Below are 18,315 nucleotides of genomic sequence, written 5' to 3'. Positions count from 1 at the left end.
ACTCACAGCCAAGGGGGCCGATGCGGCTGCTCTCCTGCTGCTTCAGTAGAGTAGACGTCCACGAGTCCGCATGCGTCCGCTGCGGCTGCCGGAGCTGATCACGGCCCTTCTGTCCATCAGTCCATCAGACGCAGCGTAGACAATTATCTACGTAGCCTACTTAACCATAGAAGCACAAAAATCAAGCACTGATTACTAAATGAACAAAATCTAAACATGTCAGCAAAATCAAAACGCCATTGATTCTGAAATGCTCCGTGTGGGAGATGCAGCCTGCAGACGACCGAACAAAACCGGGTCGCAGAGAGCCGGAGCTGGAAAGCAGAGTAGAAGCCAGAGGTAGAAGTACAAAGAGGTAGAAGTACAAAAAGGACAAAATAACAAGAAGCCAACAACCAAAATCCACAGCGCAGTAGCAGCCGGACTCAGTCAACTTCCCGGATAAAATGTTATTAATATTTTGCTTCTGGGAGATGCTGCACTTTAAGGACCGGCCTTATTTTGATGCACATATTTGTACATCAGCAGAAATGCAGCACATCACGGATGTGAAAACAGCTGCCTGTTTATTTAAATATGAATGTGCAATAAAAATCTGTTGTCTCTAAAACAAAACAATGATAAATAATCGCGATTATCATTTTGGCCATAACCGTGCAGCCCTACAAGATGACATCCCGAAAAAAGGGGCAAATCAAACATCTGACTGTAACACAGAAGGCCGCAGTTCTTTTAACCACGATCGTCCTCTGAACCTCACTGATGCTCCTCTGAAGGAAACCCAGGATGTCCGAATCATCCGTAAGCGTTTTGTGACGGTTATAGAAGGCACCGAAAATTATGTCGTGCTGATTTCCCCACATGGATCTATGTAGCGCTGACGATACAGGACGACATCACCTAAACCAACCAATCAGTGAGTTACCTGTCAGTCCAGAAGACTTCATGCTTCCAGCTCTTGTTTTAATGAGGATATGGTTTTATCACTAACATTTCCAATGCAGGACGTTCTGTAAACACACATGGTGGATGTATTAATCAATTTCAACACAGCGATGTGTTGGATCTACTAAGCGAAAGGTCCTTCTGGATCTCTTCCCAGAAGGCAGCGGGGTGAACAGGCTGTGGCAGGGTCGGTACTGTCCTTCAGTTTCCTTTGGGCTCTCCTGTGGTCGGGTTGTTTGCTTTCACATCACAAGCGACCGCACCAGAGTTAGTTTGAAAGCGAGACCAGCTCTTCAAGAACGCTTGTTTGGTCCAATTCTGGCGCACACCAGAGTTCGATTATGCAGCAATCAAACTCGCAAACGAACCGCACCGAGGGGGAAAACGAACTCTAGTGCGATTCGAACTAAAGGAAGCAGGTGTGAAAGCGCCCTAAATCACCCGCTGCAGATCCCTCCGGTCCAGGGCCGCGCACATCCCATGTTAGTGATGTTTCCAGTTATTTATTATTGTCGTTGCCACAAAGGATTCGAACCACAGGAGTGCTTTGCCCGAGATGCCCGTTGCTGAGAGTGCGGCTAGCAGGATCCTGTGATTGACTGTGTCAGCAGCCAGTGTTTAAACTCTAATTCATCCTCAGCACTGCTGTAGCAGAGGCGGATTACAAACTCACTTTCACTCTTTAACCTGTTGTATTGTGACAAAATAAATCTACCTACCTACTTATAAAATATCCCATTCCCATGAAATCAAAATAGATGAAAATGAAAATGTTTTTATAAGATATGCTGTGCTTTGCACTGGGCCTGTGTCATTCGGCGGCATCTGGCCCATCAATGACATAAAATTTTGTTTCGTAGGTGTTCCCGATGATATTTTAGAGCGGGGGTTGGCAATTAAGCCTGGCATCGGCCAGTTTTTTTCAAGCCGTTACATGACGGGCCAGAACATCATTAAACTCGTGTGCACACAGTTTGCTCAGTCGGTAATACGTATGCTTCCCAGTAACTCAACATGAGGCATTGCTGCAAAAAACGTTCTCGTGCTTTTATTTTGGAGGCCCAATCACTCAAAGAGGAAGTGATTGTGTGAGTAACTGTTGCAGATGTATTTCAGCACCAGCCGCTATCAAATTATTTGTTATTTATTTTTTCTGCTATCAAAGCAATCTGGCCAGATATTGCTGGCGGGCCGGTTCTGGCCCCGGGCCCCTATTGCCGACCGCTGTTTTAGAGCGTGTCATTTTAGTGACCAATGAAAAGCTTTCTTTGTTTTTATGATGCTGCTGAAAAATAGTGTTTCCGGGGCCGGGCCCCACTGATTACTGCACATAAGCACAACTTTATTTACTGATTTTGCTGAAACTGGATCATATTTGATGGAAAATATTGTCTGGTTTTCTCTCATTAGCGGACTCAGCCCCCGGGGTCACAAGAGCCAAACCGGCAAGAAAACCACCTTCGTACCTTATTCCCAGCGGTCAAACTGGCGTCCGTCGGTCTGTGCTCCGGTCTGGCTGTTGTGTTCACTCATTCACTGGGAGCTGGAATCAGTCCGCACAGAGTCTGCATGGAGGGGTGGGGGCGTGACCACATTCAACTACTGTCAGCTTTTCTGGCTCTGGATGGAGCCGTCTGTTATCGTCTTACTGATCGCCACATCGTCAGCACCTTTGCTGGCGTATGAGGTCACTGCAGTTGGATGTTCCTCAGGTGGATCGTGGTTCTCCTGGGTGGCGGCCTCTCTGAACATGTGCCAGTCCTGTAGAGATGCTGTAGCCTTAATCTGTCCACACTGTCCTCACAGAACACACACTCAGTGGCCACTTTATTAGGTACACCCTTCTGCTGCTGGGTAGGACCCCCCTTTGCCTCGTTAGCAGTCTGAGTTCTTGGTGTCAGAGATTCTGCTCCATGTTCACATGACAGCATCACGAAGTGGCTGCCGTCCCACCACATCCCTGGTGACCTGAACTAAACCCTGCTTAGTCGGTATTAAGGGGCCCAATGCGTGCCACGAAAACATGTTTTTCCATCTTCCGCTGTCCAGTTTCGGGGAGCGTGTTCCTACTGCAGCCTCGGTTTCCTGTTCTACGCTGCCAGGAGGGGAACCTGCTGCGGTCTTCTGCTGCTGTAATCAGTCCCTTTCAAGGTTTGACGTGTTGTGCCTTCAGATGCTGTTCTTTCAGTTACAGTTGCCTTCCTGTCAGCTGAATCCGGTCTGGCCACTCGCAGCTCTCCCGTTAACGAGGCCCGTCCGCCCACAGAGCTGCAGCTCGCTGCAGGTTTCTGTCTGGTGAAAATCAGGAGATCAGCTGCTCTCAGATACTCACACCTGTCGTTCACGCTCAGAGTCACGTCGATCACATTTCCTCCCCATTGTTGACCCTGTCAGGCCTTAACGAGCAGGTGTACCTAATTATAAATTAACTACCAGGCAGTGGTGGACCAAGTACACAAATCCTGTACTTGAGGAAAAGTACAGATACTCTTGCTAAATATTTTTCCGCTAAAGGTAGAAGTCTTCATTTTAAATTTCTACTTAAGTCAAACCTGCTTTTAAAAATACTTAAGTATAAAAAGTAAAATGTACTATTAGTTACTAAGCAGCATTTTACTGCTGTAATTGTTGAGGTGGAGCTCATTTTTAACTATTTAGTATCAGAGTGCAGATAATGATTATTTAATATTTAATTCTAGATCAATCTGCTGATTAATTTCTCCATTTATTGATTTTTGAAATTCTGAAAATAGTGAGACATCAAATAGTCGCACATTCACAGTGCTTGTTTTGCTTTAACCAACAGCACAAAGCTCAACATTATTACAAATAAATTAAAATAATTCAAAGGAAAAGCAGCAAATCTTCAAATCTGTGAACCATGAAAAATATCTTAAACCATCACAGTTGTTGCCAGTAAATGTCGCTGTCAGTCTAATAATCCTGTCAGCTGTATAAACTGTTTTATTTATAAAAAAACATCACATTTTATAAACTCTTCATGTGTTTTGTGTGTAAAACTCTGACTGTAAAGTAACTGAAGCTGTCAGATAAATTAAGTGAAGTAGAAAGAACAATATCTCCCTCTGAGGTGGAGCAGAAGGAGGAAGTGGCAAGAAAAGAAAATACTCAAGTAAAGTACAAGTACCTCTAATTTGAACTTAAGTACAGTACTTGAGTACATGTACTTAATTACCGTTCCTCACTGCTACCAGGTCTAAAACTACAGCAAACCAAAGTCCCATTTAAAAACCTCATCACAACTCAGGTGTCACGTCCATGAAGAGATCTGGGGAGAAGGAGCAGAGAAGACAGGCAGAGAAAAGAAAAACAGCAGAGGAAAAGAAAACAGATAGTCTTTTGTCCGAGCGTTTCTGTCTCATGGAGCAGGGAGCATGAATATTTAAATGGATATTTGCCCCTCAAGGACAAACGGCAGCACTGCATATCCAGTTCCAGTGGATTTATAAGCTACGTCTTCCTCTCATCACTCTTCTTTATTCCCCATCCTGCTGCCTCCCCCTCCCTCTCTTCCTCATTCACTCACGGTGTTCATGCCAGCTGACAGATCAAACACACACAGCGCTAACGAGCTGCAGGAGAAATCCAGTGTTTCAAGGCCACGTTTTCACACAATGGTATTTAAAGAGGCCTTTGGCACAGAATCTCCACACGGACACACTCACACACACTTTGGCGACAAGGAGGGGACACGGCGAGAAATGATTTTCACCAAGTCAATAAAAGCATTGATCTCCCCCCCCAACACACAGGCTGGCAGCATGACTCCCTAATAAAGCAGCTGAAAGACACGGCTGTCCATCCTTCCTTCCTCTGCTCCAAATGAAGAGTAATGAAGACGACAGCGAGACAGCGTCCTGCTGCTCTGCACCGCTCACCGAATGGGAGGGGAGGAGGAAGGAGACGGGGGAGAAAGGGGAAGGACTTGGGACCACATGAACAAGGAACACCCAGCAGGGTCAGTGATGAGCAGGAGGAGGACAGGGGGATATGGGGAGTGATAGATGGAGTGATTGCAGACAGTTAGATGGGTGGGGGCGTAACGATCCATTCATTATAATGAGACTGATTTAAGTAAAAGGGAGGAAGGGAGAGACGGATGAGGGCTGAGGAGAGTGTTGATGGTGACGGGATGGATAATGAGAGGGGTGAGAGGGGGATACCTGTGAAAAGAGGAGGGAGAAGAATGAATGTGATGTGACGGAGGGAAGGAAAGATGGACGAATGGATAGCTGGATGGATAGACAGAGGGATGGATGGATAGACGGACGGACGGACGGATAGACAGACAGATGGATGGATAGACAGAGGGATGGATAGACGGATGGATGGATAGACAGACGGATGGATGGATGGACGGATGGATGGATAGATAGACGGATGGATGGATGGATGGATAGACAGACGGATGGATAGACAGACGGATGGATAGACAGACAGACGGATGGATGGATAGACAGAGGGATGGATGGATGGACAGACAGATGGATGGATGGATAGACAGACGGATGGATGGATGGACAGATGGATGGATAGACAGGGATGGATGGATGGATGGATGGATGGATGGATGGATAGACAGGGATGGATGGATGGATGGATGGATAGACGGACGGACGGACGGACGGACGGATGGATGGATAGACGGACGGACGGACGGATGGATGGACGGATGGATGGATGGATAGACAGACGGATGGATAGACGGACAGATGGATGGATAGATAGACAGGGATGGATGGATGGATGGATGGATGGATAGACAGACGGATGGATGGATGGACAGATGGATGGATAGACAGGGATGGATGGATGGATGGATGGATGGATAGACAGGGATGGATGGATGGATAGATGGACGGACGGATGGATGGATAGACGGACGGACGGATGGATGGATGGATAGACAGACGGATGGATAGACGGACAGATGGATGGATAGACAGACGGATGGATGGATAGATGGATGGATGGATGGATGGATGGATGGATGGATGGATAGACAGAGGGATGGATAGACAGACAGATGGATAGATAGACGGACGGACGGATAGACAGACAGATGGATGGATAGACAGAGGGATGGATGGATGGATAGACAGACGGATGGATAGATAGACGAACGGACGGATAGACAGACAGATGGATGGATAGACGGACGGACGGATAGACAGACAGATGGATGGATAGACGGACGGACGGATAGACAGACAGATGGATAGACAGACAGATGGATGGATAGACGGACGGACGGATAGACAGACAGATGGATGATAGACAGACAGATGGATGATAGACAGACAGATGGATGGATAGACAGACGGATGGATAGACAGACAGATGGATGGATAGACAGAGGGATGGATGGATGGATAGACAGGGATGGATGGATGGATAGACAGAGGGATGGATGGATGGATAGACAGGGATGGATGGATAGACGGACGGACGGACAGATAGACAGACAGACAGATGGATGGATAGACAGACAGATGGATGGATAGACAGACAGATGGATGGATAAACGGACGGATAGACAGACAGATGGATGGATAGACAGACAGATGGATAGACAGACAGATGGATGGATAGACAGAGGGATGGATAGACAGACAGAGGGATGGATGGATAGACGGACGGACGGACGGATAGACAGACAGATGGATGGATAGACAGACAGATGGATGGATAGACAGAGGGATGGATAAACGGACGGACGGATAGACAGACAGATGGATGGATAGACAGACAGATGGATGGATAGACAGAGGGATGGATAGACAGACAGAGGGATGGATGGATAGACAGACGGACGGACAGATAGACAGACAGACAGATGGATGGATAGACAGACAGATGGATGGATAGACAGACAGATGGATGGATAAACGGACGGATAGACAGACAGATGGATGGATAGACAGACAGATGGATAGACAGACAGATGGATGGATAGACAGAGGGATGGATAGACAGACAGAGGGATGGATGGATAGACGGACGGACGGACGGACGGATAGACAGACAGATGGATGGATAGACAGACAGATGGATGGATAGACAGAGGGATGGATAAACGGACGGACGGATAGACAGACAGATGGATGGATAGACAGACAGATGGATGGATAGACAGAGGGATGGATAGACAGACAGAGGGATGGATGGATAGACAGACGGATGGATGGATGGACAGACAGATGGATGGATGGACGGATGGATGGATGGATAGACAGACGGATGGATAGACAGACAGATGGATGGATAGTGAGAGGGATGGATGGATGGATAGACAGAGGGATGGATAGACGGACAGATGGATGGATAGATAGACAGGGATGGATGGATGGATGGATGATGGATGATGGATGGATGGATGGATAGACGGATGGATGATGGATAGACGGACGGACGGATGGATGGATAGACGGATGGATGGATAGACAGACGGATGGATAGACGGACAGATGGATGGATAGATAGACAGGGATGGATGGATGGATGGATAGACAGAGGGATGGATGGATGGATAGACAGACGGATGGATGGATGGATAGACAGACGGATGGATGGATGGACAGATGGATGGATAGACGGATGGATGATGGATAGACGGACGGACGGACGGGCGGACGGATGGATGGATAGACGGACGGACGGACGGACGGACGGACGGACGGATGGATGGACGGATGGATGGATGGATAGACAGAGGGATGGATGGATGGATAGACAGGGATGGATGGATAGACGGACGGACGGACAGATAGACAGACAGACAGATGGATGGATAGACAGACAGATGGATGGATAGACAGACAGATGGATGGATAAACGGACGGATAGACAGACAGAAGGATGGATAGACAGACAGATGGATAGACAGACAGATGGATGGATAGACAGAGGGATGGATAGACAGACAGAGGGATGGATGGATAGACGGACGGACGGACGGATAGACAGACAGATGGATGGATAGACAGACAGATGGATGGATAGACAGAGGGATGGATAAACGGACGGACGGATAGACAGACAGATGGATGGATAGACAGACAGATGGATGGATAGACAGAGGGATGGATAGACAGACAGAGGGATGGATGGATAGACAGACGGACGGACAGATAGACAGACAGACAGATGGATGGATAGACAGACAGATGGATGGATAGACAGACAGATGGATGGATAAACGGACGGATAGACAGACAGATGGATGGATAGACAGACAGATGGATAGACAGACAGATGGATGGATAGACAGAGGGATGGATAGACAGACAGAGGGATGGATGGATAGACGGACGGACGGACGGATAGACAGACAGATGGATGGATAGACAGACAGATGGATGGATAGACAGAGGGATGGATAAACGGACGGACGGATAGACAGACAGATGGATGGATAGACAGACAGATGGATGGATAGACAGAGGGATGGATAGACAGACAGAGGGATGGATGGATAGACAGACGGATGGATGGATGGACAGACAGATGGATGGATGGACGGATGGATGGATGGATAGACAGACGGATGGATAGACAGACAGATGGATGGATAGTGAGAGGGATGGATGGATGGATAGACAGAGGGATGGATAGACGGACAGATGGATGGATAGATAGACAGGGATGGATGGATGGATGGATGATGGATGGATGGATGGATAGACGGATGGATGATGGATAGACGGACGGACGGATGGATGGATAGACGGATGGATGGATAGACAGACGGATGGATAGACGGACAGATGGATGGATAGATAGACAGGGATGGATGGATGGATGGATGGATAGACAGAGGGATGGATGGATGGATAGACAGACGGATGGATGGATGGATGGATGGATGGATGGATGGATAGACAGGGATGGATGGATGGATGGATGATGGATAGACGGACGGACGGACGGACGGACGGATGGATGGATAGACGGACGGACGGACGGACGGACGGACGGACGGACGGATGGATGGACGGATGGATGGATGGATAGACAGACGGATGGATAGACGGACAGATGGATGGATAGATAGACAGGGATGGATGGATGGATGGATGGATAGACGGATGGATGAAGGATAGATGGACGGACGGACGGATGGAAGACGGACGGATAGACGGATGGATGGATAGACGGAGGGATGGACATAAGGATGATAGAGGGACAGATGAATAGATGGATGGATGAATAGACGGACGAATGGACGGCTGGATGAATGGACGGATAGACGGATGGATGGATAGACGGAGGGATGGACATAAGGATGATAGAGGGACAGATGAATAGATGGATGGATGAATAGATGGACGAATGGACGGCTGGATGAATGGACGGATAGACAGATGGATGGAAAGATGGATGGATGGATGGATAGACAGACGAATGGATGGATGGAAAGATGGATGGATGTATGAATGGAAAGATGGATGGATGGATGGATAGAAGGAAGGATGGATAGACGGAGGGATGGATGGATAGAGGGACAGATGGACGGATAGATGGACAGATGAATAGACGGATGGATGGACGGATGGATAGACGGACGAATGGATGGATGGAAAGATGGATGGATGGATGGACAGATGAATAGACGGATGGATGGACGGATGGATAGACGGACGAATGGATGGATGGAAAGATGGATGGATGGATGGACAGATGAATAGACGGATGGATGGATGGATGGATAGACGGACGAATGGATGGATGGACGGATGGATGGATGGATGGATGATTGATAGACTAGATAAAAAGACACATAGACGGATTGATGCTTGATAGACAATCAGATAGATGGATGGACGGGCCAAAAACCTGCAGAACTAATAAGAAACTAACCAGAAAGTGAGCTGAGATGGTGACCATGGTGAACATTGCACATCTACACAGTATAAACTGAGGTTGTCTGTTCCAACACGCCTGCTGGGTGCTCGTCTGGGTTTAGTGTGATTGTGTGTCTTTCATTGAGAGTTTATTACTGCCGCCCCCCCCCCCCCCCCCCCCATATTATCCTCTATAGACTGCAATCTCCTCTCATGATTGAAAATAGAACAAATATGCTGTGTGTGTGGTAATACAGCACTGATGGAATAATTCTCTCCAGCTCTCTCACCATTTATTATCTCAATAAAAACACATTAGCTGGAGTCTCACTCTGTTTATGTCTCTCACCCAGACTCTGTCTTTCCATCCATCCATCCAGCTATCAATCTCTCTATCTATCCATCCAACTCTCCAACCATCTACCTGTCCTTTTCTTCTCTTTCACTCTTTCTTTCATTCTTCTCTCTAACTACAAATCTGCCCTTCCATCATCTTTCCTTCCCTCCTCCATATCACATTCATTCTTCTCTTCACTTATTTTCACAAGTATCCCCCTCTTATTATACACAACTCCACTGTAACACTCTCCTCAGCACTCATCCATCTCTCCCTCCCTCCCTTTTATCAAATCAGTCTCATTATAATGAACGGATCTATACATCCCCACACCTCCTTGGCTAGCTAGCTGGTAGCGTTGAAGCTCATTATGTGATTTCATGTGAAAGGCAGTGACGTAGGAGTCTCCTCTGTCTGTTACCCATCATCCATCAGTCCTCTCTGTGAGTGTTCAGTGATGGAGAGATCAGGTGTAAGTGAAACAGACAACACTGATTGCTGCAAGACAGTGATTCACCCAGTGACAGAGCTCACCGTCCACAAAGCTCAGGGAGGACAGATGGTTTGAGCTGAAAAGTTTGTTCACTATTTCTTTCAGAATATTGCAAATTCGTCTTTGGGCTTCACTGCGGAGTCACGTGACATTGGGCAGAATATTGGGTGTAAAGGGAGGTGTTGGACAACTGTAAACGGTTTGAATGAGATGAAAGTGAGAGATAAGGTGAAGCCAGCGTACAAACCTCTGTAAACTAAGAGAGGTGGGGAGCTGAACGTTGCTGCTAATGCTTTGGTTTAAGTGTGAAGTGAAATGGAATCTGTCCTTTCAGTTCTCAGAGAGGAACGTTCTGAAATGTTGTGGACCGAAGCTCTTAATGTGTCTCATGTTTATTTGGGGTTCAAAGCATGGATCGCATTCTCTGAAGAGATGAGTTTTCAGGAGCTTTGTGAAGTCAGAGAGGGACGCCCCTGCTCTGATGGCGTGTGGTAGCTCGTTCCACCATCGTGGTGTCACAGATGGGAACAGGGACTGAGGTCGCTTTGTGTGAAGGGATGGCAGAGCCAGGCGTTCGTTGGAGGAGCGCAGTGGACCAGAAGGAACGTAGGCTTGGATTATGGAGTTTAGGTAGATTGTGCAGACCCAGTAGTAGCTCTGGATTCAGCATTAGGGACTTGGATTAGATTCTGGAGGCCACGGGGAGCCAGTAGAGGTCACTGAGTAATGAAAGGCTGCTGAGTTCTGACCATTTGTAGGGGTTTCAACGCATCTGGAAGAGCTGCTAGGAGGGCAGAGAGATAACCATGGCCTGTACCAGAAGCTGGGTGACATACTGAGTGAGGTAGGGCCTGATTTTTCTGATGTTGTATAGAGCAAAGCGGCATGACCGAGAGGCAGCAGCAACATGGTCTGAAAAGGACAGCTGGTCATCAATCATGACACCCAAGTTTCTCACCACCCTGGTTGGAGTGATGGTAGAGGAGTCAGTTTGTAGTGTGATGTTATGGTGGATAGATTGCTTGGCTGGAATGACCAAGAGTTCAGTGTTAGAGAGGTTTAGTTGAAGGTGGCGAGCCTTCATCTATGCAGATATGTCCAAGAGACAGTCCGTGATCCGCGTGGAGACAGTGGGATCGCCTGGTGGGAAGGATAGTTAGAGTTGCGTATCGTCTGCGTAGCAGCGGTAAGAGAAGCCGTGCGAGTGAATGATCAGCCCCAGTGAGGTGGTGTAAATTGAGAAGAGAAGGGGCCCTAGCACTGAGCCTTGGGCCCCCCCTGTGGAGAGGCAGTGGGAGGAAGATAATTGTACTTGCCACAAGACATTGTTGGAACACACAGAGAGGTAGGATTCGAACCACAGGAATGCTTTACCCTAGATGCCTACTGCTGAGAGTGGAGATAGCAGGATCCTGAGATTGAATGTGTCAAAGGCAGCTGATAGGTCAAGCAGGATAAGAACCGAGGACTGGACTGTAGCTTTAGCTGACCTTAGGGCTTCTGTTACAGACAACAGAGCCGTTTCAGTAGAGTGGCCACTCTAAACCAGACTGATATGGATGTCATTCCATGATAGGGATTCTGAGACCTGTTTGAAGACCGCCTCTTCGATATCATTTCGTTTCATTTCCAGTGTTGGCTTGGTATTTCCATCCATCGTCAACCGCTTATCCTGCGTACAGGGTCGCGGGGCTTGGCATTTCATTACCACTTTAAAATGTCATAGTTTATCTAACAGTTAGTGACACTGACACTAGTGCTTAGGCATGAGTTCTTGTAGATACACATTTTGACATCACATGGAGTTTATTTTAGTCTTTTGTCACTTTTAGCACGCCATTTGTTTTCACTCTGTAATTCAGGAGTGGACCAGATGGTTGAGCGGTCATCCCCTTATCAGAAAGTCTGTGGTTCAATCCCCAGCTCCCCCAGTCTGCATGTAGAAGTTTCGTTGAGCAAGATACTGAATCCCAAATTGCTCCCAATGGCTGTTCCATCGTGTGTGAATGGTTTATTTCTCTTCTGATGAGCAGTTGGCACGTTAGCCTGGCAAATCAGTGTATGAATGTCTGTGAATGGGTGAATCTGTAGTGTAAAGTGCTTCGAACGGTAAATGTAAATGCTCTGTATAGCGCCTTTCTAGTCTTTTCGACCACTCAAAGTGCTTTTTACACTACATCTGCATTCACCATTCATACAAATTCATACACTGGTGGCAATTCGGGATTCAGTATCTTGCCCAAGGACACTTCGACATGCAGCCTGGAGGAGCCGGGGATTGGACCGTCGACCTTCTGATTAACAGGTAACCCGCTCTACCTCTTGAGCCACAGCCGCCGCAGTCTAGAAGACTCGAAAGGCTTTATATCAGTACAGACCATTTACCATTTACTTTATTGAACACCGATTACATTTCACTCAAAGTCAACAAGAGTTAGAGCAAAGGAGAAATCCAACACTTTTTTGGTGCTAAAAAAGAGTAAGTTTACTTTACAGTCTGGAGTAGTTGACCTCCCCGATTGCCTCTGTATAATTCACACTCTGGTTAAATGTACATGGAGAGTGCAGCTTTTTAATTGAATCTTGGGAAAGCAGAGACGGCCGTGTGTGTTAGCAGAAGTAGAACCGAGTATTTTATTTTCTGATGGTGAACGACAGGAAGTTTTCTAGAACAGTCTAACCTGCACGCAGAAATTCAGCCTCTGCCTCTCATCGTCTCTGTTTACTTCCTCTAACTCTCACTTCTATTCTCTCCTCCTCTCCTCCACCCTCGTACGGTTATTACTGCTCCTTCCCTGCAGCTTCACCTTCTCCTCTTATTTCTCCTCAAATATTTGCACCTTGTCTCTCTCCTCCTCTCCTTTCCCTCACTTTCCTGTCCTACCCTTCCTCCTCCTTTCCTTTAAAAAAAAAAATTAATCTGTACCTGCTCTCGTCTCCTCTCCACTTCCTGGGCTTGAATCACATCTTCCTCCCTCCTCCTCGTCAAAACCATTTTAATCTTTCTCCCCCCTAATCTCTCCCACTATTCTCGCCACCTTTTCATTTCCTGCTCTGCTCTCCTTCCTCTTCCCCCCTCTACCTCGATTTACTACATTGCTCTTCTTCTCATCCGCTTGCCTCCCTCCCCCCTTCAGCCTCCTGGTAATCCCTCTCTCCTCCTGCATCACAGGTGAACCTCCTTTAGGGAGCGGGGAGCAACGTGGTGAAAACGGTTCTCCTCCTCTTTTCTTTCTTGGCCCACATATCCCCCCTCCCCCCCACTAATGTGTTTTCTCTCTCCTCTGTTCCTCCCCTCCCTTCCCTCCCTCCATTAACCTCCATCTTCCCTCCCTCCCATCATAACTCACCTCCTCTCTGCTCTCCACTGTTTTCCTTGATTTCCCCGCCCTCGCATTTACCTCCTCATCCCTTGTCTCCCTTTCCTTACCTCCCTCTTTCCCTCCCTCCCTCCCTGTCCTGCAAAAATAATTTCCCACAATCCCTCCCTCGTTCCTCCATCCCTGTCTGCGCCCACAGAGCAGTGCGAGGATCAACATCTCAGAAGGCTCCTGTCCAGAGAGGATCATCACCATCACGGGTCAGACGGACTGTGTGTTCAGAGCCTTCACCATGATCACGTTCAAACTGGAGGAGGTAGATGCAGTGCACACTCACACTCTCCTCTGAGCTCCCAGCGGCGTTCCCGAGCTGCTCGGAGTGAAGTGCATAACCTTTACTTCCTCTACAACATGGCCGCTCCCTGGCAGCCTGCCATTTACTATACATCTAATGGGATTGTCTGACCTCACACAAGCACATACGCACACGTAGTCAGTGCTCCTCAGGGGGATTTGACATGAACACTTGGCTCTCTATCTGTCCTCCTTCTCTATTTCCTTCTTTCCTCTTTCCTTCCCTCTATAATCCCATTAAACGAAGGGTGAAACATATCTGACCTATTTCCTTCATGCAGCGACAGATCTTAGCACAGTGTAGTGTTGTGCGTTCTTCAGTTCCTCCAGGACTGTTTACACAAATTACATTCGCCGCAACTTTTCCGCTAACATGACCTCTCATCGCCGTTTCCTGCTAAACGTTGTCACACGTCAACAAACTCACTTCCTTGTTTGGAAGACTCAGCAAACATGTGTGATACCAACAGCAAAGGGCCGTGAAGACCTGGATCCAGATCTTCTTTACCAAAGCGGGGAAACTGTTCGGGGCTCCAGACTAACTTTTTTATACCTCCGTCATGGAACCGTCCTGAAAAACAATTTGAACCGTCCTGAAGTTAACGTAAAGCGGTCCAAATTCCAAATGTTGTTTCTTTACTTTATTATCCTCTATAGTTGTTAGTGAAATAATAAATGATTATAAACTGATAAAATAAATAATATTTATTTTGCTTGGTTCAAACAAGAAGATTTATAAACAAAACTGAATAGTTATCTGTTGGGGCACCTTTTTACCTCAATGATAAATTATTTAATTTCAATTCAGTTATTAACTCCTGGACTTTGTTTCAGCAGCTTTTCTGCTCATGTTCAAAACTTTGTGCACATACAGAATCTCACATGTTTTTTCTCTTATATGTCCAGAAGAAAATTGTAATATTGAAACTAACATCATTATTTAATGAGAATTTATAATATTTTTTAAAGTATAGCTGACCTCTACTCTGCTGTGCTCCCCTTCAGACTGTACTGAATGAGACCAGTGCACTGCACTTTATCAGAGGTAGAAACTGAAACCAACAGTGCCAATCAGGCAGACCTCTCAGCGCAAATCCTTACGTTAACTTCTGCAGCTCCGATAAAGAGCAGCTCACAGTCCCAAACAGAACCAGATTGTGCTTCAGGTTTTAGATGTTTATAATGCAAAACTCTACCAGCGAGTCTGCTGGCTGCGTCTCAGCGTGCACGGGTTTCTTTACGATCATGCCGTATGCCAAGGTGCATCAGCTGGGCGGAGATGATTCTTTCCGCTAGTCGAAATTATCACAATATAGATTTGTTTTTCACTGTGTGGGGGGACGAGATTGATGTGTGGCGCTTAACGCTAGCCTACACAGCGCGACTGAGAGGTCAGCAAGCCGTTTGTGACTGAGAGGACTGATGGAGCTGTACCGTGGGAACAGGTGAGCAGCCGGCCTCCTGTGTGAGTTCGGCGTGACTCTAGTAACAGCGTGAGAAAGACGGCCGCCGTTGTAGTCAGTGCACGGTCGGTTCAGTTTTTCATTTGCTGATCGTAGTGATCGTAAATAAACACACACAATCCCTTTCGTCCCAGAGGCGTCCTACAGAATATTTCTCTTCGTCCCAAACACATTTTCTATCATCGCCAGCACGATAGGACGCCGTTAGTCTCGAGCGCTGGTTGTGGTCCAACATAAAGGAATCATCTACTGACAAACATAGATTTAATTATCTGTTATGTTTTACGTGTGGAGCATGAAGGGACAACAACCTTTCATTTTGTTGCACAACCTTGTGCTGTATAATGTAGAAAATTACATTTTAAAGTTTGCAATATTATTTTAATATAGTCCCCTGAAGGCTTCCATACAAACACTGTCCATTTAACTAGATTTCTGTGCAGGAGTTTCTTACCTGTTGAAGCTGATTACAGATTGCTTTGCAACTCAAAATTAAACTTAAACTTATTACTGATATTAACAATATTACCGTACACATAATTACTAAATATATTTTGTGCGTTTAATGGCTGGGGATACTGAGTGTAAAGTGTTGGCCTGGTCATGTGCCAGGCTATAGCTAAAAAGCTCGCCCACGACCATCTAAAGTTTGGGACATGTTGCTGTGTGAGCTGGAAATGTTTTATCACAGCAGCACAATGTGAAACAAAATCATCCCAGTGCACTTTGTCAAGACGGTGCCGCCAATCCTGTTTCCTGTGTGTCTGCACACGAGCAGGATATACCGGGATGATCAACACAAGGAGCGTGTTTCTGTTAGCAGTATGCACCAGAGAGCTGCACTGGGATCCCGAAGGACCAAACACAAATCGCGCAGGAGCGGGCGGTTAAAAAAAATACTGCGGGTCCCGCAGTAGCGCTGATAAGATGGAAGCAACAAACAAAGTTAAAAGTGAGTGTATGCAGCTGCTTCTGAGAATGTACTGCACGGGCCTGACTCGAACCGGTGACCTCGGGTACGGGAGGCGAACACGCTGACGAGGAGGTTAAACTCCATGGGCCTCGCTGGCTTCCGTCACACAATACAAGACCAAAAGCAAGGAAAGTCTGAAATTTGGAAAAATAATGCAATGATTGATGTCGGTTTTTCTGAACGTTGAGCATAGCCCAAACATTTGTGTCCTTTTTTTACTCTGCATGTCACAATGTTTGCGGGAGCAGGCGGGAGTGGTCACAAAATCAGCAGGATCAGATTAGTGATGGTAATTACAGCTCTTCATTTCTCATGGCTCCAATTCTTTCTGAGAGCCGGCTCTTTCAACTCCCACTTCTGCTGGTCAGGAAGGACTTACGTTATTATTTTTTGCAAGAAATAAATATGCAAGATTTGTCATCTGCCATACCATGAAATATTCTATCATATCGATAGTTAAAAAGTCAAGAAAAACTACTGTTGAAACAAAACATTACCCTACTAATGAAATAGCATGCTTATACGACAAAATAATGGTAACCTTACAACATGCGTCATCTAACGGCCATTTCATATTTCCTGTTTACATTAATGGCCACCTAACGGTGACACATGACTGTCATTTGAGTCATTTTGCCTGCTGCATTTTACTCCAGTGAGGAAATAAATCCGTGCCAGAAACATCCAAGGAAGGTTAAAATCAAGGGCAACTGGATGGCGATGCCATAACCATTTGAAGTTTGAAGTTAAGTACTTCAGTAAAAGTACAGATTCTCCAGTTCAGGGAAAGTGTCGACATCCGGACTTTAAATTAATCTGTGTCACAGTAGCTCTTGTGAATGTGAAGTCCAGTATTTTTCTGATCCAGCATCAGACACACAGTGTCAGTTATTATTAGTATTATTAATATCATGATAACAGATCAGTGATGGGGAAATTAGATTTTAAAAGATGCCACTATTATAATTATTGAAATGAGCTTTGTGTGTATTTTCAGTATGATTTCCTTAAAGAGAATAAGCTCCATGTGGGCCGAACTTCCTCAGAGTGGTTTCTGGGGCGGAGGGGGATCTGGTTGTCATTTAACATGTCGTGTGTTGAGAAATTAAATCTGAGCAGCTGCTATTTAAATCTCAGTGATCCTAATGTAATAATGAAAACTGAGGAGTTAGAGAGGCAGGGAGTGGACAGAGATTTAGAGACTTGCTGAAAGGATTAAACAAATATATGAAATGTGGACAGAGTGAGAGAGATGGAGGGAAACAGAGAGAGGGAGAAGAAGGGTGTAAAGAGAAAATGAGAAGGACTGAAAGACCCGCAGAGACGAGGGAAGAGGAGCTGCTGTGTAGAGCTAATGAGATTGAAAAGAGATTAAAAGAAAGAAGAGTGTGATGAAGGGATTAAATAAAGACAGTAATCAGAGGGAGAGTGCAGTGTCAATCACAAGATCTACACAGGTCCAAGGTCCTGAATCCATCCAGCTGCAGGACAGACCTGTTCTGGTGTTCACCTCTGAGGAAGGCTGCTGGCAAAGCATTCAGCTAACATGCTTCCTCTCAGCCCTCA

At 46.4% G+C, this 18,315-nt stretch overlaps 1 protein-coding gene across 2 annotated transcripts in view; it reads left to right on the top strand.

The window, feature by feature from the left end:
• LOC119886743 (poly(rC)-binding protein 4-like) overlaps window positions 1–18,315 on the top strand; it is a 165,538-nt gene that overhangs the window by 84,584 nt on the left and 62,639 nt on the right. For both annotated transcript variants that reach the window (XM_038697678.1, XM_038697679.1), the window contains exon 6: window positions 14,159–14,275. In XM_038697678.1, the coding sequence (XP_038553606.1) occupies window positions 14,159–14,275 (117 nt within the window). The remainder of the gene's footprint in view (window positions 1–14,158; window positions 14,276–18,315) is intronic.

Source organism: Micropterus salmoides, unplaced genomic scaffold (assembly GCF_014851395.1).
Source record: "Micropterus salmoides isolate LMB-PRFRI ecotype aquatic unplaced genomic scaffold, ASM1485139v1 Ms_hic_scaffold_4, whole genome shotgun sequence".
NCBI lineage: Eukaryota > Metazoa > Chordata > Actinopteri > Centrarchiformes > Centrarchidae > Micropterus > Micropterus salmoides.
The sequence above is the reverse complement of the archived record's forward strand: the minus strand, read 5'-3'. Positions and strand labels throughout refer to the sequence as shown.